The sequence below is a fragment of the Ostrea edulis genome, chromosome 7 (assembly GCF_947568905.1).
Source record: "Ostrea edulis chromosome 7, xbOstEdul1.1, whole genome shotgun sequence".
NCBI classification, from domain to species: domain Eukaryota; kingdom Metazoa; phylum Mollusca; class Bivalvia; order Ostreida; family Ostreidae; genus Ostrea; species Ostrea edulis.
The window spans coordinates 46,469,117-46,496,346 of NC_079170.1; the positions used below are offsets into that span (position 1 = coordinate 46,469,117).

General features: G+C 36.3%; 1 protein-coding gene across 2 annotated transcripts; it reads right to left on the reverse strand.

Moving 5' to 3' along the window:
• Positions 1-555: 555 nt before the first annotated feature.
• Positions 556-26,753, reverse strand: LOC125653227 (ankyrin-1-like). Of its 2 annotated transcripts, none has more exons than XM_048882577.2 (10): positions 26,568-26,753; positions 22,589-22,722; positions 22,144-22,313; positions 21,920-22,036; positions 18,864-18,992; positions 17,031-17,318; positions 16,531-16,722; positions 13,072-13,307; positions 3,125-3,287; positions 556-3,030 (listed from the first exon to the last, which is right to left on the reverse strand). In XM_048882577.2, the coding sequence occupies exons 4-10, from the start codon at positions 22,029-22,031 to the stop codon at positions 836-838; spliced, it is 3,315 nt and encodes a 1,104-aa protein (XP_048738534.2). In that variant the 5' UTR covers positions 22,032-22,036; positions 22,144-22,313; positions 22,589-22,722; positions 26,568-26,753; the 3' UTR covers positions 556-835. The 2 variants fall into 2 exon arrangements, with proteins under 2 accessions (XP_048738534.2, XP_048738532.2); XM_048882575.2 differs by having other exon boundaries at positions 21,920-22,045.
• Between the last annotated feature and the right edge of the window lie 477 nt (positions 26,754-27,230).

A 27,230-nucleotide genomic window follows, 5' to 3' on the forward strand; every position in this document is an offset into this window, starting at 1 on the left:
TGTTCTACTAAATGTTTAACTATCTCAGTGTCCATTCTGTGATGCTACATACATTGACATTTTTCATATTACAAATATTGACATTAGCATCATGTTCTACTAAATGTTTAACTATCTCAGTGTCCATTCTGTGATGCTACATACATTGACATTTTTCATATTACAAATATTGACATTAGGACCATGTTCTACTAAATGTTTAACTATCTCAGTGTGTCCATCATGTAATGCTACATACATTGACATTTTTCATATTACAAATATTGACATTAGCAGCATGTTCTACTAAATGTTTAACTATCTCAGTGTGTCCATTCTGTGATGCTAAATAGAGCGGAGTGACATTTTTCATATTACAAATATTGACATCAGCACCGTGTTCTACGAAATGTTTAACCATCTCAGTATGTCCATCATGTGATGCTATATGGAGTGGAGCAACATTTCTCACATCACAAATATTGTCATCAGCACCACATTCTACGAAATGTTTAACTATCTCAGTGTGTCCATCATGTGATGCTATATGGAGTGGTGCAACATCCTCGCCATTACAAATATTGACATCAGCACCGTGTTCTACTAAATGTTTAACTATCTCAATGTGTCCATTCTGTGATGCTACATACATTGACATTTTTCATATTACAAATATTGACATTAACATCATGTTCTACTAAATGTTTAACTATCTCAGTGTCCATTCTGTGATGCTAAATAGAGCGGAGTGACATTTTTCATATTACAAATATTGACATCAGCACATGTTTTACTAAATGTATGACTATCTCAGTGTGTCAATTCTGTGATGCTAAATAGAGCGGTGCAACATTTCTCACATTATCATGCAAATATTGGCACCATGTTCTGTTAAATGTTCAACTATCTCATCGTGTTCTTCTTGTGATGCTATACGGAGCGGTGTAACACCCTCATCATTACAAATATTGACATCAGCATCATGCTCTACTAAATGTTTGACTATCTCAATGTGTCCTTTCTCTGATGCTACATACAGTGGAGTGACATTTTTCATATTACATATATTGACATCAGCACCATGCTCTACTAAATGTTTAACTACATCAGTGTGTCCATCATGTGATGCTATATGGAGTGGTGTGACATCCTCGTCATTACAAATATTGACATCAGCACCATGTTCTACTAAATGTTTGACTATCTCAATGTGTCCTTCTTGTGATGCCACAAAAAGCGGTGTATCATCCATGTCATTACATATATTGTCATCAGCACCGTGCTCAACTAAAGTTTTGACTATCTCAATATGTCCTCTCATTGATGCCACAAAGAGTGGTGTAACATTCTCATCATTACAAATATTGACATCAGCACCGTGCTCTACTAAATATTTGACTATCTCGATGTGTCCATTCTGTGATGCTACATAGAGCGGAGCAACATTTCTCACATCACAAATATTGTCTTCAGCACCGTGTTCTAGTAAATATTTGACTATCTCAATGTGTCCTTTTTGTGATGCCACAAAGAGTGGTGTAACATCCTCATCATTACAAATATTGACATCAGCACCATGTTCTACTAAATGTTTGACTATCTCAATATGTGCTTTAAATGATGCCACAAAGAGCGCTGTATCATTTCTCTCATCACAAATGTTGACATCAGTACCATGTTCTACTAAATATTTGACTATCTCAATGTGCCCTTCTTGTGCTGCCTTAAAGAGCGGTGCAATATTCTTGTCATTACAAATGCTGACATCAGCACCATGTTCTACTAAATGTTGGACTATCTCAATATGTCCATTTTGTGATGCCATATGAAGCGGTGTAACATTCTCGTAATTACAAATATTGACAATAGCACTGTGTTCAACTAAATGTTTGACTACCTCAATGTGTCCTTCTTGTGATGCCATGCTGAGAGGTGCAACACCCTTGTCATCACAAATATTGGCATCAGCACCATGTTCTACTAAATGTTGGACTATCTCAATATGTCCATTTTGTGATGCCACAAAGAGTGGTGTAGCATTCTTGTAGTTAAAAATATTGACAACAGCACCGTGTTCAATTAAATGTTTGACTACCTCAATGTGTCCTTCTTGTGATGCCACAAAGAGTGGCGTTTCATCTTCGTCTGTACAAATATTGGCATCAGCACCACGCTCTACTAAATGTTTGACTATCTCAATATGTCCTTTATATGATGCCATATAGAGCGGTGTTACATTTTCGTTATTGCAAATGTTGACATCAGCACCCTGCTCTACTAAATGTTGAACTATCTCAGTGTGTCCAATCTGTGATGCCCTACAGAGTGGAGCAACATTTCTCGCGTCACAAATATTGATATCAGCACCATGTTCTACTAAATATTTGAATATCTCAATGTGTCCTTCTTGTGATGCCACAAAGAGTGGTGTAATATTCTTGTCATTACAAATATTTACATCAGCACCATGCTCTACTAAATTTTTAACTATTTCGGTGTGTCCCTTCTGTGATGCCATATGGAGCGGTGCAACATTGTCGTTAACACGAATATTGACATCAGCACCATGTTCTACTAAATATTTGACTATCTCAGTGTGTCCTATTTCTGATGCCAAATAGAGCGGTGCAACATTCTTGTTAACACTAATATTTACATCAGCACCATGTTCTACCAGATGTTTGACCATCTCAGTTTGTCCTTGTTCTGTCGCCATATAGAGCGGTGTACCATTCTCACCAACACAAATATTGACGTCAGCACCATGTTCTACTAAATGTTGGACTACCTTAGTATGTCCATTAAATGATGCCACAATTAGCGGGGTAACATTCTTGTCAACACAAATATTGACATCAGCACCATGTTCAACTAAATATTTGACTATCTCAATGTGTCCTTTATATGATGCCACAATTAGCGGTGGAACATTCTTGTCCACACAGATATTGACATCAGCACCATGCTCTACTAAATGCTGGACTAATTCGGTGTGCCCATTCCGTGATGCAGTAAACAGCGAGCCTTGAAGATAAGGATCTACAAGTTGTTCTGCAAAACCAACAGGATACAAAATAACGATTTAAATTTATGATAAATGTATTTGTATTCATATAAAATGGAATTTTCTTCATTTGTTAGATACCTTGGACATTCAAAGGAATATGTCTTCCCTCTAATTGTTGAGACCTTTTCCTATGAAGCAGGAAGTCATCCAAAATGACTTGTTTCTCAGTTTTATCAAACTTCCTTTTAGCTAATGAGGCGACATCACCATTAAGGGAACCGCTGCTCAGTCGTGTAATTGCCTGTATAAAATAATTCATCATTAAGAGGACAAATAATATCAAAAATTATTGTTCCCTGAAAGAGTCGTACTACATACAAGTCCTACATGTGTAACCATCTGAAGGTCAACTTTTTAATTATTGTTTTACAGGAAGTATTTTGAAAATTTGGGTCGGGGTCAAAATAAAAATTACATATTCAAGCAGTCGGTACAAAAAAATAAAAATAAAACAAATATTAAATGGATGGAAACTTTTTATCCCCCTCCCCTTCAAATTCTAATTAATTCTACACCAAGCACAGATTTCTCAGCTTTTAATAAATGACCTGTTTATAGGTCATCATTTAATTGATATATATAATAATAGGTCCTTTTTATTTCAGAGCAATTTCATCGAAATTTCCTTTCATAAATGAAAGGTGAAGATAATAAACAGTGACCAATTTCATAACTCCTATAAGCAATACAAAATAGATAGCTGGGCAAACAAGGACCCTTACACCAGAGGTGGGATCAGGTGCCTAGGAGTAAGCATCCCCTGTCCACCGGTCGCACCCGCCGTGAGCCCTATATCTTGATCAGGTAAACTGAGTTATCCATAGTCAAAATCAGTGTGCCAAGAACGGCTAACAATCTGTATGAAACACGTTAGAAGCATATGACACAATGAAAGGTTGTATTTGCAAGCTAGATCGTTATAACAATCATAGAATTTGCGAAATGCTGACTTTAAATGAGGCTGTTGTATCATTTTTGCAATGGATTGTCGTTTGTTAACAACTAGTCGTACCATTGCAATTCTTTTAAAATTTGGTATGAAGCATATTTGGGACAAGGGGGACATCAATTGTAAATCTTGGGACGACCGTGGATTAAAGAAATTATATGTTTTAGGTATATAATGAATATGAAATCCTTCAATGTTATCAACATAATGTAATTATGTTGTAGGTATCAAAATTTCATTCTCTCTAAATTGTTTCTAAATTTTCAACATTTCTATCAGGTTTTTCGTTTATCGCGAAGATCGTTTATCGTGTTTTGCGTTTATCAGGTCCATCGTGAAGATCGTTTATCAGGTTTACCGTGTATCCTATCGTATCATGCGTGTATCCTATCCTATCGTGCATGCATCATGTTCTATCATTTATCATGTCAAGAATAACGTTGCTGGTACTGTATGTGCAAGAAATTTGATGTAGAGCAGGATGGCTATTTCCAAAATTGTAAATTTCATGATCCCGGGATAGAGGTTTTGACCCCAGGATGGGACAAACTTATATATATTGTTAATGTGTAAAACACTTAAATAAAATTGAAACTAAATGGATATTTAGTAAGAACAGGTCATCCTTTATTCTAAAATTGTAAATTTGATGATTCCAGGGGTAGGGATTTTGGTGGGGCCACACTTGATATGATGTAAAATGTTCTTTCATGTTAAAACTGATCAGAAACTAATTTAAATATTAGACATTTAAAGAGAACAGGTAGCCATTTACCAAAATTTTAAATTTGAGCAGGGTTCCAAATTACCGCTCACCCACTTGCTTTGGTGACCCGTTCTTTGCTTGTGGGCGCCCAAAATTCCTGTTCTTGCCGCCCATTTGACAACCGTTACTGTCCCATCAACATTTTTCTTTCCGACTGTATTTGTCCGATCAACACTTTTCTTTCCGACCAATCTGAGTCCTACTATAACCAAAGTTCAGTTTCTGGTTTATTTTTAGCCATGTGGAGATACATTGCTCGTGTTTCAAACCCCATTAAACCAGAAGTTGAACAGAAAGATTACTTCAAAGACTATGAAGAAAAAATAACGTGTTTGTTTGTACTTCAGTGGAAAGAGGGAAGGATATGGCTGGAGGACAGGGATATGGGGAGGACACGTACTGTCTGCAGAAAGCACGACTCGAAAGATTCAATCTTTATGACAGGCTGCTCGAGTTACAAACTTCATATGCATAGCTTTGTGAAGCATGAAGTATGGAAATCTCAAAAAAGGTTGATGGAATTTAAGGTTAGTCTGAATACGCCTGCGTTAAGAGTCAGATGCTGTTAAGATAATCAAGTCCCTGAACTTGGATGTTTTTGCTAAATTGACAAAAATGTTCCGGACAGATATAGGTATATGCAGTCTGTAACATAATTCATGGCACTAAACATTTAATACACGATAGCATGCTGTGCCTATGACCATTTTTCAAATCGAAGAAAAATCAAAACTGCCTACTGCCAAATAAGTTAAAAGTTACAGGGGTTTCAATAGTCTCATCCAAAGTCAGCATTTCACATATGGTTGTCATAATGATCTAATTTGCAAATACCACCTGTCGAATGCTGTCTGAGGCATTTCATACCAATTGTTAGACCATTCTTAACATACAGATTTTGACTACAGATTACTCCGTTTACCGCTCATAGTGGGTCTGACCGGTCAACAAGGGATTCCGAACTCTTACTCTTAGGTTTTCAGAGGTATGTATTTGTTCTATTTTCAATTTTGCATTCTTTACGGGATTTATGAGATTGATTACTGTTTATTATCTTCACTTTTCCTTTAGCTGTGACTTGTGCTTAAGAGTCATATTATTCCCACTGGAATGCTCATAATTACAGTCAAACAAAACCATGAAAAACAATTCACTCCTCTGCAATACACAATAATGTATAAATTTATGGGATTAATCAAAACTTTTCTTCAAGCAAAGTCACTCTTTTAGGTCATTGCTCGCAGGGGTGTGAAATTAACAAACAAGAGGCCCATGGGCCACATCGCTCACCTGAGTCACCTTGGCCCATATCTGAAGACTTTCCATATATATTTGCATGCAAAACCTTAGTCCCTATTATGGTCCAAACTACCCTTTGCAAACTTGAATCTACACCATGTCAGAAAGCTTTCATGTAAATGTCAACTTCTTTGGCCCAATGGTTCTTGAGAAGAAGATTTTTAAAGCTTTTTCCTATATTTGTATGTAAAACTTTGATCACCCCACTTGTGGCCCCATCCTACCCCCTGGGGGCCATGATTTGAACAAACTTGAATCTGCACTATGTCAGAAAGTTTTCATGTAAAAATCAGCTTTTCTGGCTCAGTAGTTCTTGAGAAGAAGATTTTTCCTATATATTTGTATGTAAAACTTTGATCTCCCTTGTGGCCCCATCCTACCCCCGGGGGCCATGATTTGAACAAACTTGAATCTGCACTATGTCAGAAAGCTTTCATGTAAAAATCAGCTTTTCTGGCTCAGTAGTTCTTGAGAAGAAGATTTTTCCTATATATTTGTATGTAAAACTTTGATCCCCTATTGTGGCCCCATCCAACCCCCAGGGGCCATGATTTGAACAAACTTGAATCTGCATTATGTCAGGAAGCTTTCATGTAAATCTCAGCTTTTCTGGCTTAGTGGTTCTTGAGAAGAAGATTTTTAAAGTTTTTCCCTATATATTTGTGTGCAAAACTTTGATCCCCCCTTGGGGCCCCATCCTATCCCCGGGGGCCATGATTTGAACAAACTTGAATCTGCACTATGTCAGGAAGTTTTCATGTAAAAATCAGCTTTTCTGGCTTAGTGGTTCTTGAGAAGAAGATTTTTAAATGACCCCACCCTATTTTTGCATTTTTGTGATTATCTCCCCTTTGAAAGGGACATGGCCCTTCATTTGAACAAACTTGAAAGCCCTTCACCCAAGGATGCTTTTGACCAAGTTAGGTTGAAATTGGCCCAGTGGTTCTGGAGAAGAAGTCGAAAATGTGAAAAGTTTACGGACAGACAGACGGACGCCAGACAAAATGTGATCAGAATAGCTCACTTGAACCTTCGGTTCAGGTGAGCTAAAAATTGTCTATTAGCCCAGGGACTAAGTTACTACCCCATGAACCATTTGCATTAATTCAAGAACATGCCTGAAAATTGTTGATACATCAGGGTTTTATCCAGCATTTAGATGTTACTACCCATTTTATATTTAAGGGGAATTTTTGAGAATGCAGTCATGATCTTCCAGGGGATGGGGGTGGGGGTGGGGGACATCCATGGAATATAATATCCACAGATTATAACAGCCATATAAATTGATTACTTATTTTATTTATGTTGTAAGAGTCTGACAATTACAGAAAATGACTTATAATATATAAAAATGATTTTTGTTGAAAATTCTCATACAATTTTGTGAAGTTTCTACAAATGAAGGGGATTTTTTATCTGTGGAAGGGGAAATATCCATTTGTTGCCAAAGGGGAAAGGTACCTTTTACCAGTAGTAAAAACAACCTAAATAAATCCCTGTACATGCAAGTTGAAAAATAGATATGCAAACAATGATCAGTTTCATATCTTTTCTTAATAGAGGGGAAATCCCTCTCATGGCCCAAAGGGTGGTGAGAGTGGAGCTCTCACTATAGGTAACACGTATATACATGTTTACAAGGAAAATATAGACAAAAAGTCCATGAGCCACATTGCTCACCTGAGTCACTTTGGCCCATGTCTAAACATTTCCCATATATATTCGCATGTAAAACTTTGGTCCCTATTGTGGCCTGAACCCACCCCTGGGGCCCATGATTTTAACAAACTTGAATCTGCAATGTGTCAGAAAGCTTTCATGCAAATATCAATTTCTTTGGCCAAATGGTTCTTGAGAAGAAGATTAAAGATTTTTTTCAATATATAAGTTAGAAGGTAAAACTTTGATCCCCTATTGTGGCCTCATCTTACCCTGGGGACCATGATTTGAACAAACTTGAATCTGCACTATGTCAGGAAGCTTTCAAGTAAATCTCTGCTTTTCTGGCCCAGTATTTCTTGAGAAGACAATTTTGAAAGATTTTCTCTATATATTTGTATTAAATAAGTAAAACTTTGATCCCCTATTGTGGCCCCATCATACCCCCAGAGGTCATGATTGTAACAAACTTGAATCTGCTCTATTCTTGTAAATTTCAGTTCCTCTAGCCCAGTGGTTCTAAAGAAGAAGATTTTTAAATGACCTAACCCTATTTTTGTGATTATGCGCCCTTTGCATGGCTCTTCATTTGAACAAACTTGAAAGTCCAGTCCTTCACCGAATGATGCTTTGTGCCAAGCTGGTTGAAATCCTAATGATTTTGGAGAAGACGATGAAAATGTGAAAAGTTTACACCAACGAGACAATTAACGAACAAATTTTGATCAGAAAAGCTCACATGAGCCTTTGGCTTAGGTGAGGTAAAAACTAATGAAAACTTAAACCAAACCTATGGAACAGGGTTTGACACTAAGGCACATCCGACCGACCGAGTCTACTAAATAATAGGTCTGGTCGGGTAAAATGTCAATTTACTAGTCCGACTGGTCATATTGAAAAAAAAAACCCAATAAACTTTTGTTAAAAACCAAAGTTATTCTTAACTGAAAAATAAATTTAAAGAGTTGAACCGCGTGATGACATAATCTCTATTTTTAGTTGTAATAAATAAGTCGCAGTCGGAAGTGATTTTTTACGACATCTACTCTATGTTAATGTGTGTAAAGTTTCAGATAAATAGATATAAATTGAATTCATTTGTCATTAAAAAATAATTTGCATTAAATATAAGAAAGTGTTTATGAAATTAATAAATTACATCGTAAACAGCCACTTTTCAGTGTTGACATGTGTGCGGGAATGTCTCCTCTATATTCAAATACGACTTCTCGCGATCTCGTCCTCCAGGAAAGATGTCTCAAGAGGGGAGAAAAGGAAAAGGTTGGGAAGAAACAAAGCAGGGTTTATAAAATAGAAATTTTTAAAAAACAGTTCAGGTCATCATAATTATTCTTTTTAAACTAAAGAATTTCTGTGACATATAGAATTTAAAGAAATGGAAAATATGTTTGAAAAATAATAGCATCAAATTGAATGATGAGACTAAACATTTTTTCGAGGCAATGAAATACGTTTTAGTTCAAACTTGTTTATCATTTGAACCAAGTACATGAATTTAAATATGGAGAAACTATCATTTTCCCCCCTGAAAAGTTGGTCAGGGCTAATGGATTTAAGGTCAGGTCTAGTAAAAATCATTTGAAGTAGCCCGAATGGTCTAGTGCTCAAAAAAGTAAATGTCAAACCCTGTGGAACTTAAAAGTTTGGTCCAAATGGCGTCAATTCGAATACAAGAACATGGTTTCTTGTGTACCCAAGTTCATTTAGTTCCGAGATGTTACATAAAATCTGTAAAAGCATGTAAATCTCTAATTTTCTTAATCATTATAATTACTCCTCAATTAGTTTAACATGATTGTACCATATCTCTTATGTTCATGAATTTGCTAAACAGATGCTGAATATGACCTTACAATGCAAATTGTGTTATGTTTCCTGCGTTCAATGAATAGGTAGATCAAATGTCTAAAGTTAGAATGCTTTGAGCTTTGTCCTCACACCTTAGGTGCTAACTTCGGAATATTTTTTGTCTTGTTATCGATATACAACTTCTTTGATAGCTTCTGGCTTAGTGGTGAATGATTCAGTTTGAATACGATTATATGATGACACTACGTGCAAGTTTTTACACGGAATGTGGACAACTTTCAAGATAAAGAATGATGTAAATTTTCCCATGACCTTTGGATTTTGCAAATTCTTAATCCTTTTAACTGTACTTTCAATGTATGAGACTTTTTTTTTCTAAGTATAATGTTGTCCACTGTATCTGTCTAGCTAAAGTTTTCTTTTCGTAATTGTTATGTGAAAAGAAAATATGTAAAGATAATGAACATTAATCAATAAGATGTGTTTGTGAAACACAAATGCTTCTGATAATGGTCAATTCTGAAGATGGCAAAGGTCACAAGGACAAATATCTTGGTACCAATAGAAAGACTTTGTCACAAGAAATGCTCATGTGCAATATGAAAGATCTAATATTTACCATTTAGAAGTTATGACCAATGTCATTTTTTTGAAAAGTAGGTCAAATGTCAAGGTCAAACAAGGTTTAGTACCAACGGAAAAGTAATGTCACAAGGAATACTCATGTGAAATATCAAAGCTCGAGCACTTACTGTTCAAAAGTTATTGGCAAAGTTAAAGTTTCAAAAAATAGATCAAACTCTAAGGTCAAGGTCACAAGGTCAAAAATCTTGGTACCCATGGAAAGGTCTTGTCACAAGAAATACTCATATGAAATATCAAAGCTCTATCACTTACTGTAAAGAAGTAATAAGCAAGGTTAAGATTTTCAAATAGTAGGTCAAACTCCAAGGTCAAGGTCAAGAATGTTGGTACCCATGGAAGATCTTGTCACAAGGAATACTCATGTGGAATATCAATGCCCTATCACTTACTGTTCATAAGTTATTGGCAAGGTTAAAGTTTTCAAAAAGTAGGTCAAACTCCAAGGTCAAGGTCACGGTCAAAAATGTTGGTACCCACGGAAAGGTCATGTCACAAGGAATACACATGTGAAATATCAAAGCTCTAGCACTTACTGTTCAAAAGTTATTAGCAAGGTTAAAGTTTCAGACAGAATGACAGACAGGACAAAAACAATATGCCCCCTCCCCCCTCTTCGATCTCCGGGGCTTAAAAATCCTCAAAAGAACAAAACTGAGGAAAGAGCAAACAGCGAAACATGGACCTCTGGAGACATCAATACTTCTTAATTTTGCCCTTAACTGACTGTTATCATCAATTAGTGATGGGCAATCGGAACAAAGAACATAATCGATTAAAGTCGGAATTGTCATTTACAGCAAGTGGGTTTTTTCTCAAAATAGTTTTTAACAGATTCATTAAACATATGGAAACAACATTTGAATTCTTCTTTGTTCCTACTGTTCACAGGTAAATAAATCAGAATTTCAACATATCAAGTAATAGAATTTATCTATAATCACAATGTCTAAAAGTTATAAGAGTCAAGACTCCTTTTATCTGAATGTTGAATGGTGTTGTTATTACAATTAATTCTCCCGCCATTTTGTTTGCTTGTTTTTTGATTGGGTTTGACATACAGAAAAGAAAATCTGAACATCTTTTTTTCTGGTCAACAATGTCGGCGGCTTTTAATTTGTAATTGATTAGTAGCATCATAGAGCTCTAAACAACCGACAATCGATCATCGGGGACAATCGTTTCATCACTACCATCAATGCATACATATTAAAACAATTTGATAATAAAGCCTAAAGTTAATTTGTGCATAAAGTTGGTTGACGTAACAATAAATATTAACAGGTGTGCAACAAATAATGTGTTTACTTAAGTTTTAAATTCACTAGCCTGATGGGCAAATGCTGCATTGATTTTTGCTCGCCCTACCTCTAAACTCGTTAGCGCCAGGCGTTGGGTGACGGTAAGGCCAACGACAAAAATTGTTGAGTTTCCGCTAACGTTCCAGAAAAAAATGGGGTAGGTAGGTAGGAATTTTTTTTTTTTTTTTTAAATTTTATTTTTTCAAAGTATGCAAATACATTGTAAACTCTAACAAGTTAAATGTTCTATTGAATTTCATACTTTCAAAATAAAATTTTGCTTAAATTGCATTGCAAGTAAACTTTCAATCATAACATTTCACCTGTTATTGGCCGAGGATTATATCCAGATGTTTTATAAGAAACAATATTTTTCAATGAAACATATAGCATAAAACACAAAAGTTAACTCCTTTATGCCACTATGCTATACAAGTACCAAATATATTGTTTCTACATTTAGATTGGTTGTCATAGGAATACTACTATTGGATATGTTTGACAGGAAAATAATGTGATGGTTTTGAAAAAAATATTAAATCATCACCAAAATATCAACATCATTAACATATTTTAAGTTTACTAATACATTTCTGAATGTATTTTCACAATCTAAATTGAACAAGGGTAGGAAGACAGTCTGGGCAGATCCCACTTATCCTAATGGGATCCAAATCTCTTCCAGCTAAAACTTTTTACCGGACATAATTTTTTATTTTAAAAAAAGTCTGCACATCTTTTTTTCCTCTCGGCTCTCAACAGCCATCAACAACTCGGATGCGTTCACTGTTTTATTTGTGGCCTTTTTCATAGTGTTTTCAGTTAGAACTGCAGCAGAAACCATGGATGTGCATACAAATTTGACAGACTAGACATTCATGTCTGTCACTCTGTTCAACTATTGGATATGTTTGACAGGAAAATGATGATCACCTCCATATAAAACTAGGGTCTGGGTGTATATACAGTAATGCCCGCTGAAACGATAACATAAGACAGTGCATGGCTAGAAATAGCCACCGTCTAAAAACACCATAGGAGTCAAAGCAATTTTAACAAAAGAAAGTCTTCTATGGAAACATGACACTTGGCAAAGTCTCTTGACTGTCTGTTAACTTCAATTGTTAAATCACCGTTGCGTGAGGCATGCATGGAGGTACTAGCTACTGGGTCGACCATCATGCCATGCTGTTGGTTACAAACATTATCAATGTTGTTTGAACGCTTGGCACAATACCATGCAATTTTGTATATCATTAAAGCGTTTGAATGACTTCATCTCAATGTCTAACTAAAACGAAAACCAAGAAATGGGAATATATTTTTTTCCGGGAAAATGACGATTTTTTTTTTAAATATCGAAAAAAAATTCTAGGGTCGGGGCTATAATTTAGGGTCGGTCGGGTTAGCGGAAACACATTTTATCAGTGGCCTAATCGCACACCCCTGGCTCACCTACGATACACTCCATCCACAAATACATGACAAGATCATTCACTAAGGTTCATATTCATCAAATACTGCTCAAGGTGAATTCAACAGAAAGAATGGTTTACTGAAAGAAAAGAGCACAAACCTGTGAAAGACTTGTCCATTTTGAATTGAATGTTGATTGATCCATGGACGTTTTACCATGACATAAAGAATTCCTAGCGAATCTTATTCTCTCCACATCGTCCCCTTGCGAGATGTCAGAAGGCCTTGGCTGTTTATTCCATCTCCTCGTTGGAGGTGTAATATTTACTGTATTGCGCAGCAGGGTGTACAGAAGAGTTGTATCAAAGTCTCTCGAGGAAACCGATTGCCCGGCTTCTACAATAAAATTCACAACAAATGTAATCAAGTTTGGGTAACTGGTTTATTAGCATCTACGATATGGTATCAACAGTAGATTTATCGAAGTAAACTTGTCTTCCGGTACCTACAGTAGGGTGTATAAATGATATATTAAAATCCTTTGAGGAACAAACATTTTCACAGAAACCTTTAAGAAAAGACATAGGAAACTACACCGGCGTGTTCAGTATAGATTTATTGATGTCTGTTGAGGCAACTAGTTCACCTGCACCTACAGTAAAGTGTACAAAATGTTTGAGTGAACAGATTTTGAGGTAACTGGTTTATCTGCGCAGTGGGGTGTACAATAGAACCAAACTGTATACAGGGGATATTTGCCCCAATTTTACTTTCAACGTCATTGGCAGTAAGCGAATCTATTCAAAAGAAAGACATCTGCCTTTTAACAGAACTGGTTTTAAAGAAATTAAAACAGATTCAAACTGCTTGCAAATCAGAAAGATCGAAAAGCTATGAGAACAAAAGAACTTTGCATACCGTCCAGCATATCAAGCAATTCCGAGGTGACTCAATATCTGCTGAGGTGATTGGTCAATACCTATACACAATAGTTAACAAAGTAATTTTAGGTAACTAGTCTACTGATACACACAGTAGGATGTACAAGTCTATTGAGGTAACTACTGATACACACAGTAGGATGTACAAGTCTATTGAGGTAACTACTGATACACACAGTAGGATGTACAAGTCTATTGAGGTAACTACTGGTACACACAGTAGGATGTACAAGTCTATTGAGGTAACTACTGATACACACAGTAGGATGTACACGTCTATTGAGGTAACTACTGATACATACAGTAGGATGTACAAGTCTATTGAGGTAACTACTGTTACACACACAGTAAGATGTACACGTCTATTGAGGTAACTACTGATACACACAGTAGGATGTACAAGTCTATTGAGGTAACTACTGATACACACAGTAGGATGTACACGTCTATTGAGGTAACTACTGATACATACAGTAGGATGTACAAGTCTATTGAGGTAACTACTGTTACACACACAGTAAGATGTACACGTCTATTGAGGTAACTACTGATACATACAGTAGGATGTACAAGTCTATTGAGGTAACTACTGTTACACACACAGTAAGATGTACACGTCTATTGAGGTAACTACTGATACACACAGTAGGATGTACAAGTCTATTGAGGTAACTACTGGTACACACAGTAGGATGTACAAGTCTATTGAGGTAACTACTGATACACACAGTAGGATGTACAAGTCTACTGAGGTAACTACTGACACACACAGTAAGATGTACAAGTCTATTGAGGTAACTACTGATACACACAGTAGGATGTACAAGTCTATTGAGGTAACTACTGGTACACACAGTAGGATGTACAAGTCTACTGAGGTAACTACTGACACACACAGTAAGATGTACAAGTCTATTGAGGTAACTACTGATACACACAGTAGGATGTACACGTCTATTGAGGTAACTACTGATACACACAGTAGGATGTACAAGTCTATTGAGGTAACTACAGATACACACAGTAGGATGTACAAGTCTATTGAGGTAACTACTGACACACACAGTAAGATGTACAAGTCTATTGAGGTAACTACTGATACACACAGTAGGATGTACAAGTCTATTGAGGTAACTACAGATACACACAGTAGGATGTACAAGTCTATTGAGGTAACTACTGATACACACAGTAGGATGTACAAGTCTATTGAGGTAACTACTGACACACACAGTAGGATGTACAAGTCTATTGAGGTAACTACTGATACACACAGTAGGATGTACAAGTCTATTGAGGTAACTACTGTTACACACACAGTAGGATGTACAAGTCTATTGAGGTAACTACTGACACACACAGTAAGATGTACAAGTCTATTGAGGTAACTACTGACACACACAGTAGGATGTACAAGTCTATTGAGGTAACTACTGATACACACAGTAGGATGTACAAGTCTATTGAGGTAACTACTGTTACACACACAGTAGGATGTACAAGTCTATTGAGGTAACTACTGACACACACAGTAGGATGTACAAGTCTATTGAGGTAACTACTGATACACACAGTAGGATGTACAAGTCTATTGAGGTAACTACTGATACACACAGTAGGATGTACAAGTCTATTGAGGTAACTACTGGTACACACAGTAGGATGTACAAGTCTATTGAGGTAACTACTGATACACACAGTAGGATGTACAAGTCTATTGAGGTAACTACTGATACACACAGTAGGGTATACAAGTCTGTTGAGGTAACTACTGATACACACAGTAGGATGTACAAGTCTATTGAGGTAACTGTTTCATTGGTTTATATAGCAAAGAACACCAATCTTTGAAATCAGATCCTTTGATCCACTCGCGTAGATCCCTACACAAGGAGCTGAAGTAACCAAATAGTGGGTCAGGTCTGCATGACCTTTCGTTAATCCAATCAAATACATGCTGTCAGATTTCTGCCAACACTCTCCTGTCAATTTACATTTAAGTTAAACACGATCGGAGGCTGTACACCTGTCAAGACATGCAGTGTAATATCTGCATTCCCTGCAGGAAAGAAACAATACAAAAAATTCTTGGATACAAACTTCAAATTGACCGACGAAAGAAACAGTTTATTAGCAGCGCTCTAAACCTCCACATCATTTAAAGTACCAATGTAGGCATGTGCCAGAAATGTTTTAGATTGGTACAAAAGATTAAAGAATCCTTAGAGCTAAAAGACAACTATTCAAATCGTACCCATCACTATTCATACATAAATCGTAATTGACAATTTACCAAATTCGATTGTATATATTTATCTCATGTGTATTGTTGTTTGTGTGAATCAAATAAATTATTACTAGGCACTATTGTGAAAGTTTTGAAAATTCTAATTCTTATGTAAGTATATGTAGTTTTATAGTGTGGAATAAACTTCTTGGGAGAGAGATTACTGTTTGTTTACAAATTAACTGGGATGTCATTATCTGTATGGCGCAACCTGATTGGCTGATAGTTCTCATTAATATTCCAAATGAAAGATCATGCGGATGTGACCCTCTATTGGGTTACTTCAGATCTTTGTGAAGCGAACACAGCCATAGGTATAATCATCACAGGGTAAATGAACATTAAATACCTAGATACACTGGATTAATAAATTCAATTATAAATATTTTACCTGGATATAAGATGGCTATCTGTTGCACTGTGCACTGTTTTAATTTTTGTTTTGCATTCCGTAGGTGATTTGTCAGTGACACAGGTCTGACAAGCGAGTCGAACAGAGTCCGCAAGGCCTGGGTACCAAGCTGAGCAAGAAGGAAGTATCGTAGAAAATTGTTTTCTTGATCCGTAATTGTGTTTCGTGTACCTAAATTACATCTACAAATTACTATGAAAACAAAGAGAGCACTGTAGATGTTACTAAGAAACTAATTCTTATAGAACATATTTAAATATATATACTTTTCAGGTTTCATGTATCTGGGAGCTAAACTTTTTAAATAACCGAAAAGAAGAAATTCTGACAATATGCAATAGCATGACTATGGTTTGCTTTCATCTATCTATGCACACAGATGACATACCATTAATATGTCATCATTAAGCAAACTTGGTGAAACTGAACCAAATTTGGAACATGTCTTAGAGAGATGTCGACATTCTGTTGTTACTCACAATATACACAGGTGACAGGAACTGGTACAACGTTGCTTCCTGTCAGAGAAGTAGCCACTGTTGTTGTGGGGTTCTGTATCGTTGAGACTGAGCCAGTGATTGGTGTTGCTGGATTTGCTGCTGCATCTGATACAACATTCAGTGAAGACGTAGTTATAGCTGAGGATGTCCGTGTCTGAGAGGACCGACATCGTCTCGTCTGATAGACAGAGGGACTGCTGGTTGTCACAGAAGTGCGAGGCTGTATACTGGAGGCAGTAGAATCTACGTCAGGCACTTCTGTGTGCACTAGACACAAATAAAATGTTTCTTTAAAGCATAAAAACAAGAAGCCCATAGGCCACATCGCTCACCAGTCACTGTGGCCTATATTCAAAGATTTTCTCAATATATCTGTATGTAAAACTTTGATCCCTATTGTGGCCCCAACTTACCCCCGGCAGCCATGATTTTTACAAACTTAACTATGCATTATATTAGTAAGCTTTCATGTAAATGGGAACTTTTCTGGCCCAGTGGTTCTTGAGAAAAGTTTTTAAAATTTTCCCTATCTATTTGTATGTAAAACTTCGATCACTCATTGTGACCCCACCCTCCCTCCAGGAGCCATACTTTCAATAAACTTGACTCTGTCCCCAGGGGGCCGTGCTTAAACAAACTTAAATCTGCACTATGTCAGGAAGTTTTCATGTAAATATAAACTTTTCTGGCAGAGTGGATCTTCAGCAGAAGTTTTTCAAACATTTTCCTTATTTATATTTCCATGTAAAACTTTGATTCCCTATTTTGGTCCCATCCTACACCTTAGGGTCATGATTTTAACAAACTGGAATCTGAACTTTCAGGAAGCTTTAATATGAATTTCAGCTCTCCTGGCCCAGTAGTTCTCGAGAAGATTTTTAAATCACTCCACACTATTTTTGTGTTGATCTCCCCTTTGAAGGAGGCATGGCCCTTCATTTGAACAAACTTGGAAAGCCCTCCACCCAAGGATGCTTTTTGCCAAGTTTGGTTGAAATTGGCCCAGTGGTTATGGAGAAGAAGTTGAAAATGTGAAAAATAATTTAATAATCAATTACTAGTGGAGTCTACTTTGCATTCAAATAAATATCATTAGCAAAATTGCAATTGAAAGCTTTTAAAAATAAACAAGTTGAAAATGTAGATGGGAATCCAGAGTTAGTGTGCATAGTTCTTTATCACCTAAACATATTGTAGATTCATAAAACATATTATATTTGCTTAAAGAATCAAAAAGGCTGTTTTGCACCTGATGTCCACTTTCCAGTGAGTTAAAGGTGTACAGTATGACCCATGGAAACTATTTCAAAGAGTCATCATGACAGACACTGTAAACTGTAAACTTGTGCAATGTCTCGAGGTGTGAGTTACCAGGGATTTTTTTTTAGGGTCTGTAGGGAGCCGAAATAAAGCCCCATTCCCAAAGCTGAAAAGCAGGTATTTTCCCCAATTTTTGCTTTGAAATTCCCAAACAATGAAAACTAATCAGGATAGCCAATTTGTTCATAAATCTTCTTCACAGGCCAACAGATTACAATTTTTTCTTCAAAATTCTCAAGTAAACCTAATTTTTTGGCCTCTGCTTATTTGAACGAGGTAAGCTTTGACTAAATTGAAAGTCAAAAGGAGCCCAATTATACCTTAAAGCACTCTGAATTGGGTTTCCCCCCAATTTCTTTGTATGATACATTTCCCCCCAATTTCAAGCAAATGTCGCTATTTTTTCCAACTGGAAAGGCCCTGGCTCTTAAAATCAAGACCTTAAAAAAACCCTGGTTACTGTCCTTATAATAGCTAACTATTCTTTAATACCATTTCCGACTCCTGATCTCATTTTCTTTGTCAGAACATTTTGGCTTTCCAACTTTCGTTTTTGTCCGGAACATGTGGTGTTGACGGGATGTAGTCTACATCGAGATCTTGTGTTTCTCTGTCCACTCTCTACAATGATTAGTGTTCCATTTAAAAAACACAGGAGATTACAAATATTGCAAAGTATCTGTATTTCTGAATTATCAAGCGTCCCTTCCACTTTCTTTTCATTGTGAATACAAGGGGTGAAACGATGCATCGCGATGCGGCCGAATCGATTCAATGTTTGATTTATTCCGGGTCTGTTTCAGTTCGATACGGTTCTAGAATCATAGTATACATTGCTTTTGATAACACGGTTTCTGATTGGCCAATGAAATTGAAAATTGCCCAATCAACGTACGAGTAAACTTTGCTGTACCAAAATGGACACAGTCAAGTTGAAAAATGCACCCCTAATGTATAAATCATGGGTATTAGGGCTGAAACGATACGCCCCCTTCACAATACGATACATATTGCAATTCTTATGCCACGATTCAATACTTTCAATACGATACAATTTACAGAAGAAACCAATGATAACATTGAGAAAAAAATTAATTGCCAAGATTCACATTCATAATTTTAAAAGCAAAACGTTTCCAAATTGCCAAACGGTAAGATGCATTATTGGCTCTGTAGTTTAAACTGATGAAGTTCATTATCATTTTCGTTCGACTCAAGGCAAACAACAGTCTGAACGTTATTCGTTCCTCATGCAGATAAAAATTATAAGTATACAGGCCAAGCCTGATGTATTTTACTAAACCAGTTTGTAATAAACGTATTGAACCTACAATCGAGGCAATGAATCGAACATTGAATCGAGGGTTTATATTGAACAGTATTGATATTTCAGTGAATTGTTTCAGCCCTATTGGGTATAGTGATAGTTCGGCTTTAGGACAAGTGATAAGTGTTGCTTTATGTTAAACGCTTTTTTAATTATGTAGAATTTATTTGCAGAGAGCAATAAATACAATGAAACATAAAAAAAAATCTTAGCATTATAAAGAATTTGGTATATGCTATTGTATCGAATCGAAAATCATCAAATCGAGACTAAAGTATCGAAAATCGAATCGAATGGAAAAGGTACTGTATCGTTTTACCCCTAGTGAATACCTCAACAAGATCAATTGAAGACCATTACCATTATGATAGAGAGACATGAAATATTGATAGAGAGGCATGAAAGAATGATAGAGAGGCATGAAAGAATAAATGTGTATGTGTTCAGTTTAAACATACAGAAGATTACTGTTTTTGCTTGATGTTTTGTATTGGTAAATCATATTCCTTCAACTTGTATTTTCTTAATGTTTTGTGAAATATTGAACAAGAGAAATGGCCAGAAACTGTTTATGATTGAAATGACATGAAATGAAAATGAAATATCTTTCGAGGTAACGTAGAATACAATTATCATTATTCATATATTGTCAGTCTTCGAAATTAAGTGGTAGCCTGATGTCTGACTGTGGCTAGTACAATTAGGATTGTTCTACTAAAAATTACTGAGGTGCATGCCCAGTGGGCCAGTACATATTTCCGGCGGGAATTGTGATTACCCTTCTAGGGTGCGATTTCTGATAGGAAATGAGTGAGAAAAAAAAACGTCCTTACAAGAAAGGAAGAGAAAGTTGATGTTAAGACATATGAGAAAACAAAGCGACAAAGAAAATGACCAGCGTGTTTGGGAGGAGAACTGACCCTGGCTTACAAGGACAGTCTCATATATTGCATCTGTCGATCTGGCGTAGCAAATCGTAAGTTCGTTTTCAGCTTAGATAGTTTTTAGAATTGATTCTGTAAGAGAACATGAATAAAGTACATGGTGTAAACATTTTGCTCCAAAGTAAGAACCACAGACGTTCAAAATGTGTGAGCATTAGTTAACAATTGTAGGTTTTACTCTTATTAGGATGAGAGTGATGAACTACAAGAATCAGAATTGGAGGATTCTGAAGAATCTCAGTGAAATGACTGTTGGAAGACATTGATTGATGTTTTCTGCCACACTCAACAATTTTTCAGTTATATGGTGGTGCCCTGTTTTTATTGGTGGAAGAGAGACCGCAGATACAATGTACCTGGGAAGAGACCACTGACCTTCCACAAATAAACTGGGAAACTTTCTCACTTACCGGCATGAGCGGGATTAAAACCTGTGACGGAGCAGAGGTGAAAGACTGGGTGATTTTGAGCACGATGCTCTAACCACTACGCCACGGAGGCCTCTTGGAAGACGTTGAAAGAGGGTCAGAACTCTTGTCTAAAACTTGCAATGCACAATAAAAAGGTTCAAACTTAAATTTCAAATCATTCTTCCATAATATTTGGGCTAGTACAATTTTATTTGGTCTACCAAATTTTGCACTCTTACTTGCCTGATGGGCTTGTAGTAAAAAATTGTTAAGCAAGACTGTACAGGTATTTTCATGTATATAATTTCTAGATTTGGCAATTCAGATATATACTAATATTTACATTTCCAACTGTTAAACAATACTCAATCAATCAATCCAACTGTTTTCTCACGATTGAAATAACCCTTTGAATCTCCAATGTTTTAATTTCCCCCTACAACTTTCTTAGTTGATGAAAATGAAATGTCATTGGGCGGGAACTATATGAAATGTCTTTATGAAATGTCAGTGGGCGGGGACTATATGAAATGTCAGTGGGCGGGGACTACATGGGAATTAGGAATGATAGATTGTCATGTGCATTTCATTTTTCATTGATTTAAGGAATCAATATCTAGTGTTTTGGGTCTGTGAGGTGCTTAACTACCATGGAAACATTATAACTCATGCATAACAACTTAACAATTACTTAAGTATATATACTATACGTATTTACCTCGCTTCTGTTGTGTTACCTCATTTAATATCTTACATCTTTGACCAAATGCATCGATCCCTACTTCATGAAAATTTGCATGATTTAGATCCATCGAGATCTCCAGTGATGCGTTGTTGGGAAAACAAGGGAATTAAAACTTTTCTTACCTGGAATCCTCTGCCTAAGTCTAGATACAACTTCGACTTCAGGCGTTTTCCTCCTGTCCTTTGTATCATCGTCTTTATCATCACTTGCTTCATCACTTTTGCTGTTCTCCATTTCACCTAGTGTAACTGAAAGAGTGAAAATACAATGGAAGAAACAGAAATTTGAATTCGACCCCCCCCCCCCCCTTTATTGGGTATTTAGTTAAGTTTGTAGCTTTACTAACCAAGCCATCTGGCAACAGGTGCTCGAACTTGTCTGACTTCTAAACAAACAGCAGACCAAAAATTTCCACGTATAGCATAAGATACTGGGAGAGGATTTGTTGAAGGCCAGCCATACTGAGAGCAGAAACCCTGTAGATAAGAACCTTCAGATCTTTCTCGAGGAACAAGGCTGTAAATATACAAAACTCAGAGGCATGAAAATAAATATAGGAAAAAAAATTAGTGCACTTGCCAAAATCATGTTTTCGAACATGAAAGTAGGAAATGATATTTCAACCAGGGTCACAGTACTGTTTTCAAGCCCTTCAAAGTTTTAAAATCTAACCTAGTGTTGTCACGATGATTGATTTTTAATCGATAATCAATCGGAAAGGTTTTTGATTTTCGACAATCGATTTGAGATTTCATAATCAATTATAACCGCTTAAAATACAGTATTAGTACCTATTTTAATTCAAATAAAAGCTTTCCAGTCTTTTTACAACCGTTCAAGTTCTGTCTTTCTCCGCCATGTTAACATGCTAAAAGTAAGGTATAGTCGTATGGTAGGAGTTGGTTCCGGATCCTCACAAGTCTACCTAAAATGTCAAAAATAAATATAAAATTCATTGTATAAATGAAACAAAATGTATTTACATATTGCCGGTGATAAAGTTATTTTGAATTTTTCCGAAAGTAATTTATCACCGATTATAATCCGGAATGATATGGATTGATCAGATTGGGTTTCTCAATTATATGGGGGGGGTGGGGGGGGGGGGGGGGTGGGAGGGAAATGGACGAAGAAGACGTTTTCGACCACCCAGGACGAAAAACAAAGTCTGTTGCTTGGAAACACTTTGGTTTCCGTAAAAAGCAGAGTGCAGTTAGGGCGCCCTCAATGAAAACCCTCGATTGATTGAATGAATAACAATATTGTTTAACGTCCCTCTTGAGAATATTTCACTCATGTGAAGGGCTGCAAAATTAGGCCTATGCTCGGCGCTTATGGCCATTGAGTAAGGAGGGCTCTTTATCGTGCCACACCTGCTGTGTCACGGGACCTCAGTTTATGCAGTCTCATCCGAAGGACCGCCCCATTTAGTCGCCTCTTCCGACAAGCAAGGGGGTACTGAGGACCTATTCTAACACGGATCCCCAATTAAAAACCCTCAATATGGAAAGGGCTATATGTAAAATTTGCAAGAAAGTATATATATATATTAAGTTGTTTCATGTTCAAATAACTCTTGTGCATATGAAAATTCAACATTTTACTTGACTCAGAAAAGTTAAAATCAGTGAATGATAATTAAGATTTTTATTTAAAAGACGTGTATAGTAATATACACACTATAGTGAGTACATACAGTAAGTGCCAATGATCTTGAAATTTTATTTACTCATTTATTATAAATTTTAACCCAAAAAGTTTCCAATCCGATTATATGCCGATCATTGATCGATTACAGTCACCCGATGCTATCGAATAATCGATTACGATTTCCAACCGATTTGACAACACTAATCTAACCAACTTTCTCAAAAATGAGGAGGGTGATTGCTCAATATATTCAAACCTGAAATTTGCACAATATTGTTTATGTTTAAGCACTCTGTAGTTCTAAGACACTTTCTTTCTAATGTTAGATGACCTGTAGTAATTTAAGTATTTAGAGCTTAGCATTTTAGCAGTATCTATATAGGGAATGGTACAGTTTATAGGTACCAGTTATATAAGGAAAAAAACAGCTGCATATTAATCTTATAATTCACGTCTTTGGTACCAGCATATTCGCTTGCGACAATCTGAAAAATAGTCTTCAAATCAGGTAGCTGCAGCTCTCTGAAAAAATATTCTGACATAACAGAGAGCTACAGATCCACTCCTTATAAAAACCTTTGATTTACGGCGCACAAAAAGCTGCGCACGGTTGAGGCCTTATATCGTATTCTTGAGTTGCTGTCTCATAAATTTGATATCAAAAAATTCTTAACATATTTTCCTACTATCTTTAAATATTCATTAAAGCCCCATACGACCTGAAAACTCCCAGCTTCAAATGATTTCGTTCTGCGCTACAAATCAGGCAGATATTTTGGAATCAGAAGTTAACTGAGCCGTCTGTAGCATCAAGAGTTGCCCAAGTGACGCATAATTTTGGTAACTTCTTTTTCTGAAGCGTTCCAAAATTATATAGCTCGGATATTACGTATTACTGATGTAATGTGTCAAATCGCTCAAATACTTTCTCCAAATAAAATACTTATAATCGGGATGCCGTAAATCTTCAATAAATTTAATGTTTTCTGGTCAAACTAAATAGCAAGTACTTTTGACAAATATTGCAATATTATTTTATTATCGTGTTTATCTAAGCGGTATACACACAAATAAACAATTAAATTGCATTTGATTGGGAAATTTTACCAGTATAAGTACTCTGTTTAGTAGTACCCCTTTTAATCATTAGAGCTCGCTGGGTTGCCCCTATTCTCTTTAGAGAAGTCGAGAGGCATAGCCTTCATCGACTTCTCTTCGCAAGCATTCATGTTTTGATTCTGGAAAACGTGTAAATGCCGGAGTCGGTTTATGCTTCGACCGACGTTTCGAGTAAGATGTGCCTGGATTTACACAATAGACAAGTTGTTTTCAAACATTTAACAGTAATGCACAAAACTGACGCAAGGAAATCAAAACTTGCTTGCTTTTAATCCATTTTCAACATGTCCCCTGTCCCGGGTTTATGTTAACTGGTCTTGGGAGCTGTCACAATAGGGGACCAGTTAAGAGAAAAGCAGGCTGACGTAATCAGAGTTGTGATTTAAACCCGGGACATGGGCATGTTGAAAATGGATTAAAAGCAAGCAAGTTTTGATTTCCTTGTGACGGTTTTGTGTATTACTGTTAAATGTTTGAAAACAACTTGTCTATTGCGTAAATCCAGGCACATCTTAGTCGAAACGTCGGTCGAAACATAAACCGTCACCGACTCCGGCATTTACATGTTACTGACGTTTTCCAGAATCAAAACATGAATGCTTGCGAAGAGAAGTCGTTAAGTCGATGAAGGCTATGCCTAGAGTTGGGTACCGCAGAAAATAAATGTACCGCGGTATACCGTGGTATTTGCAAAATACCGCGGTACATACCACGGTATACCGCAGATTTAATCTTTTAATTTTATGATTCAATTTTAGTGGATTTTAGTTGCGATTTATTGTAAATAATGAACAGTTATTAGTTTATTGATTGTAAATTTCACTTAATTTATTCAAATATAAATAATAAGGAAAATATCTTATTTAAATCTATTTTGAAACCAGTTAACAGAACAAAAGTATAATCGATACATAAAAGTTAGCATATATTGTACATACAATATAGTAGTCTCTCTGTATCATGACTAGAATCGACTGTGACTGGACTACTGACTGGAACGACTATCAAAATAACTAATAGGGGGAAACCTGTGGAATTTATTTGACACGATCTCAAAGTCTAGAAGTTCTTACACTTGGAGTCGGGAATGACGAGAACTTTTACCTGTTGGATACGTCTGTCCAGAACATGTGCGCACGAATGTGTTCTTGTTCTTCGACCACAATTCCTATATTCTTGCACCTCAAACCCATTAACTCGACGCTCATAATCGGCAGGAATTTGTACTCGCGCGAAGAACGGTGGTTTCGAACACACAAGTCTGCATCGGCCATTTTATTTTATTTTTTATTCGGGGTTTGCCTAATAAGCAGAAATGGTATTCGACCCACATAAACCAAACAACATAATAACATTTTTTATAATCTACCTTGTATATTAAAATAATTACTTAATGAAATGTTTCCTATTATTTTTCTCTTTAATTTTGATTTGTTTTCACATCATTAATAATCAAATCATCGCGTTTTATACTTCGCATGTTTTACCGATTGTGTGCAGTTATTAGACATACCTTTCATTACATTACAACGAGGGATCTATGTAGATAAAGTGAGTCACTGTGTACACAAATTTCTTTAATTATTTTTTCTTGTTTGAATTTTATATTTTTGTTAAGAGTTATCAGACTTGAATATACCGGTATTTCGCCTCGTGTACCACGGTACATACCGCTACCAGAAAAATACCGGTACACCGGTAATACCGCGCACCTCTAGCTATGCCTCTCGACTTCTCTAAAGAGAATAGGTTGCCCCACCCTGGGCCATTATTGTAGTTTACAGCAGTTCATAAAAAATAAATAGGCCTATTGTGAAAGCAAATTACAAAGGTCAACGTAGCTTAGGAAAATAAGATTGGCCCCCACAAAATGAAGGACAGGGGACGTAACCTGCAGCGAAGAAGTCATCCAACACTAAAAACCTCATCAGTTAAAGAATAAACGAATTTATAGTAAAAAAACAAAAAACAAAACCATGCAATAAACCAATGAATATATACATTATCCCTCTGGGCTGCAAACACGCGGCCTTGCCTCTGAATCCCGGAGCCAAAGAGAGATTCGGGGTTGCCGCTTCCGGTAAAAAGGGAATGGGCCCCTTGGCAATTCGCCCCTCATATAGGCTAGTTTAAAGCTGACATGAATTAATGAATTTACACATGCACTTTTCTCCTCCTATCACCATATTTCTCTCAAGTAGCCTAATTTACTCTACCAGACCAGTATATACACTTGTACTCCAAATGTGATTGTCACACCTGAGTGATGTAGGCCTATATATCGTCGACTGACCAGTTTTGGTGACCTTAGTGATAAACCGCGATTTTATCATTAATCACTTGGATTAAATAAATAAACAATTCGTCTACCTTTAAAATAATTAAATTCCTTTACTTTCATCCAAAAATTTAAAATCCATTAATTGAATATATTTTCGTAACAAAAAACATGTCACTTAATTTTTGACCATTGTTAATATAGGCTTGCCAAGAGTTTGTTACTGTTAGACGTATATATAGGAGGAATGTGTAACTAAACGTCAATCAATAAAATAACATAGTATAGATTCTAGACTTTTGGTATGCTTTATATCAATTTGAAGGCTTGTGGCGTGACCATGTGTGAGGGCGAAGCAAAAAATATTGGCATTAGTAGAGGGCCGT

Coding starts and splice junctions, on each gene's coding strand:
- LOC125653227 (XM_048882577.2), bottom strand. CDS start 22,031: ATGGAGAACAGCAAAAGTGATGAAGCAAGTGATGATAAAGACGATGAT. Junction 16,723..17,030: donor TCCTGTCACCTGTGTATATT/GTGAGTAACAAC, acceptor GATGTAATTTAG/GTACACGAAACACAATTACG. Junction 3,288..13,071: donor AATGGACAAGTCTTTCACAG/GTTTGTGCTCTT, acceptor TATTTTATACAG/GCAATTACACGACTGAGCAG.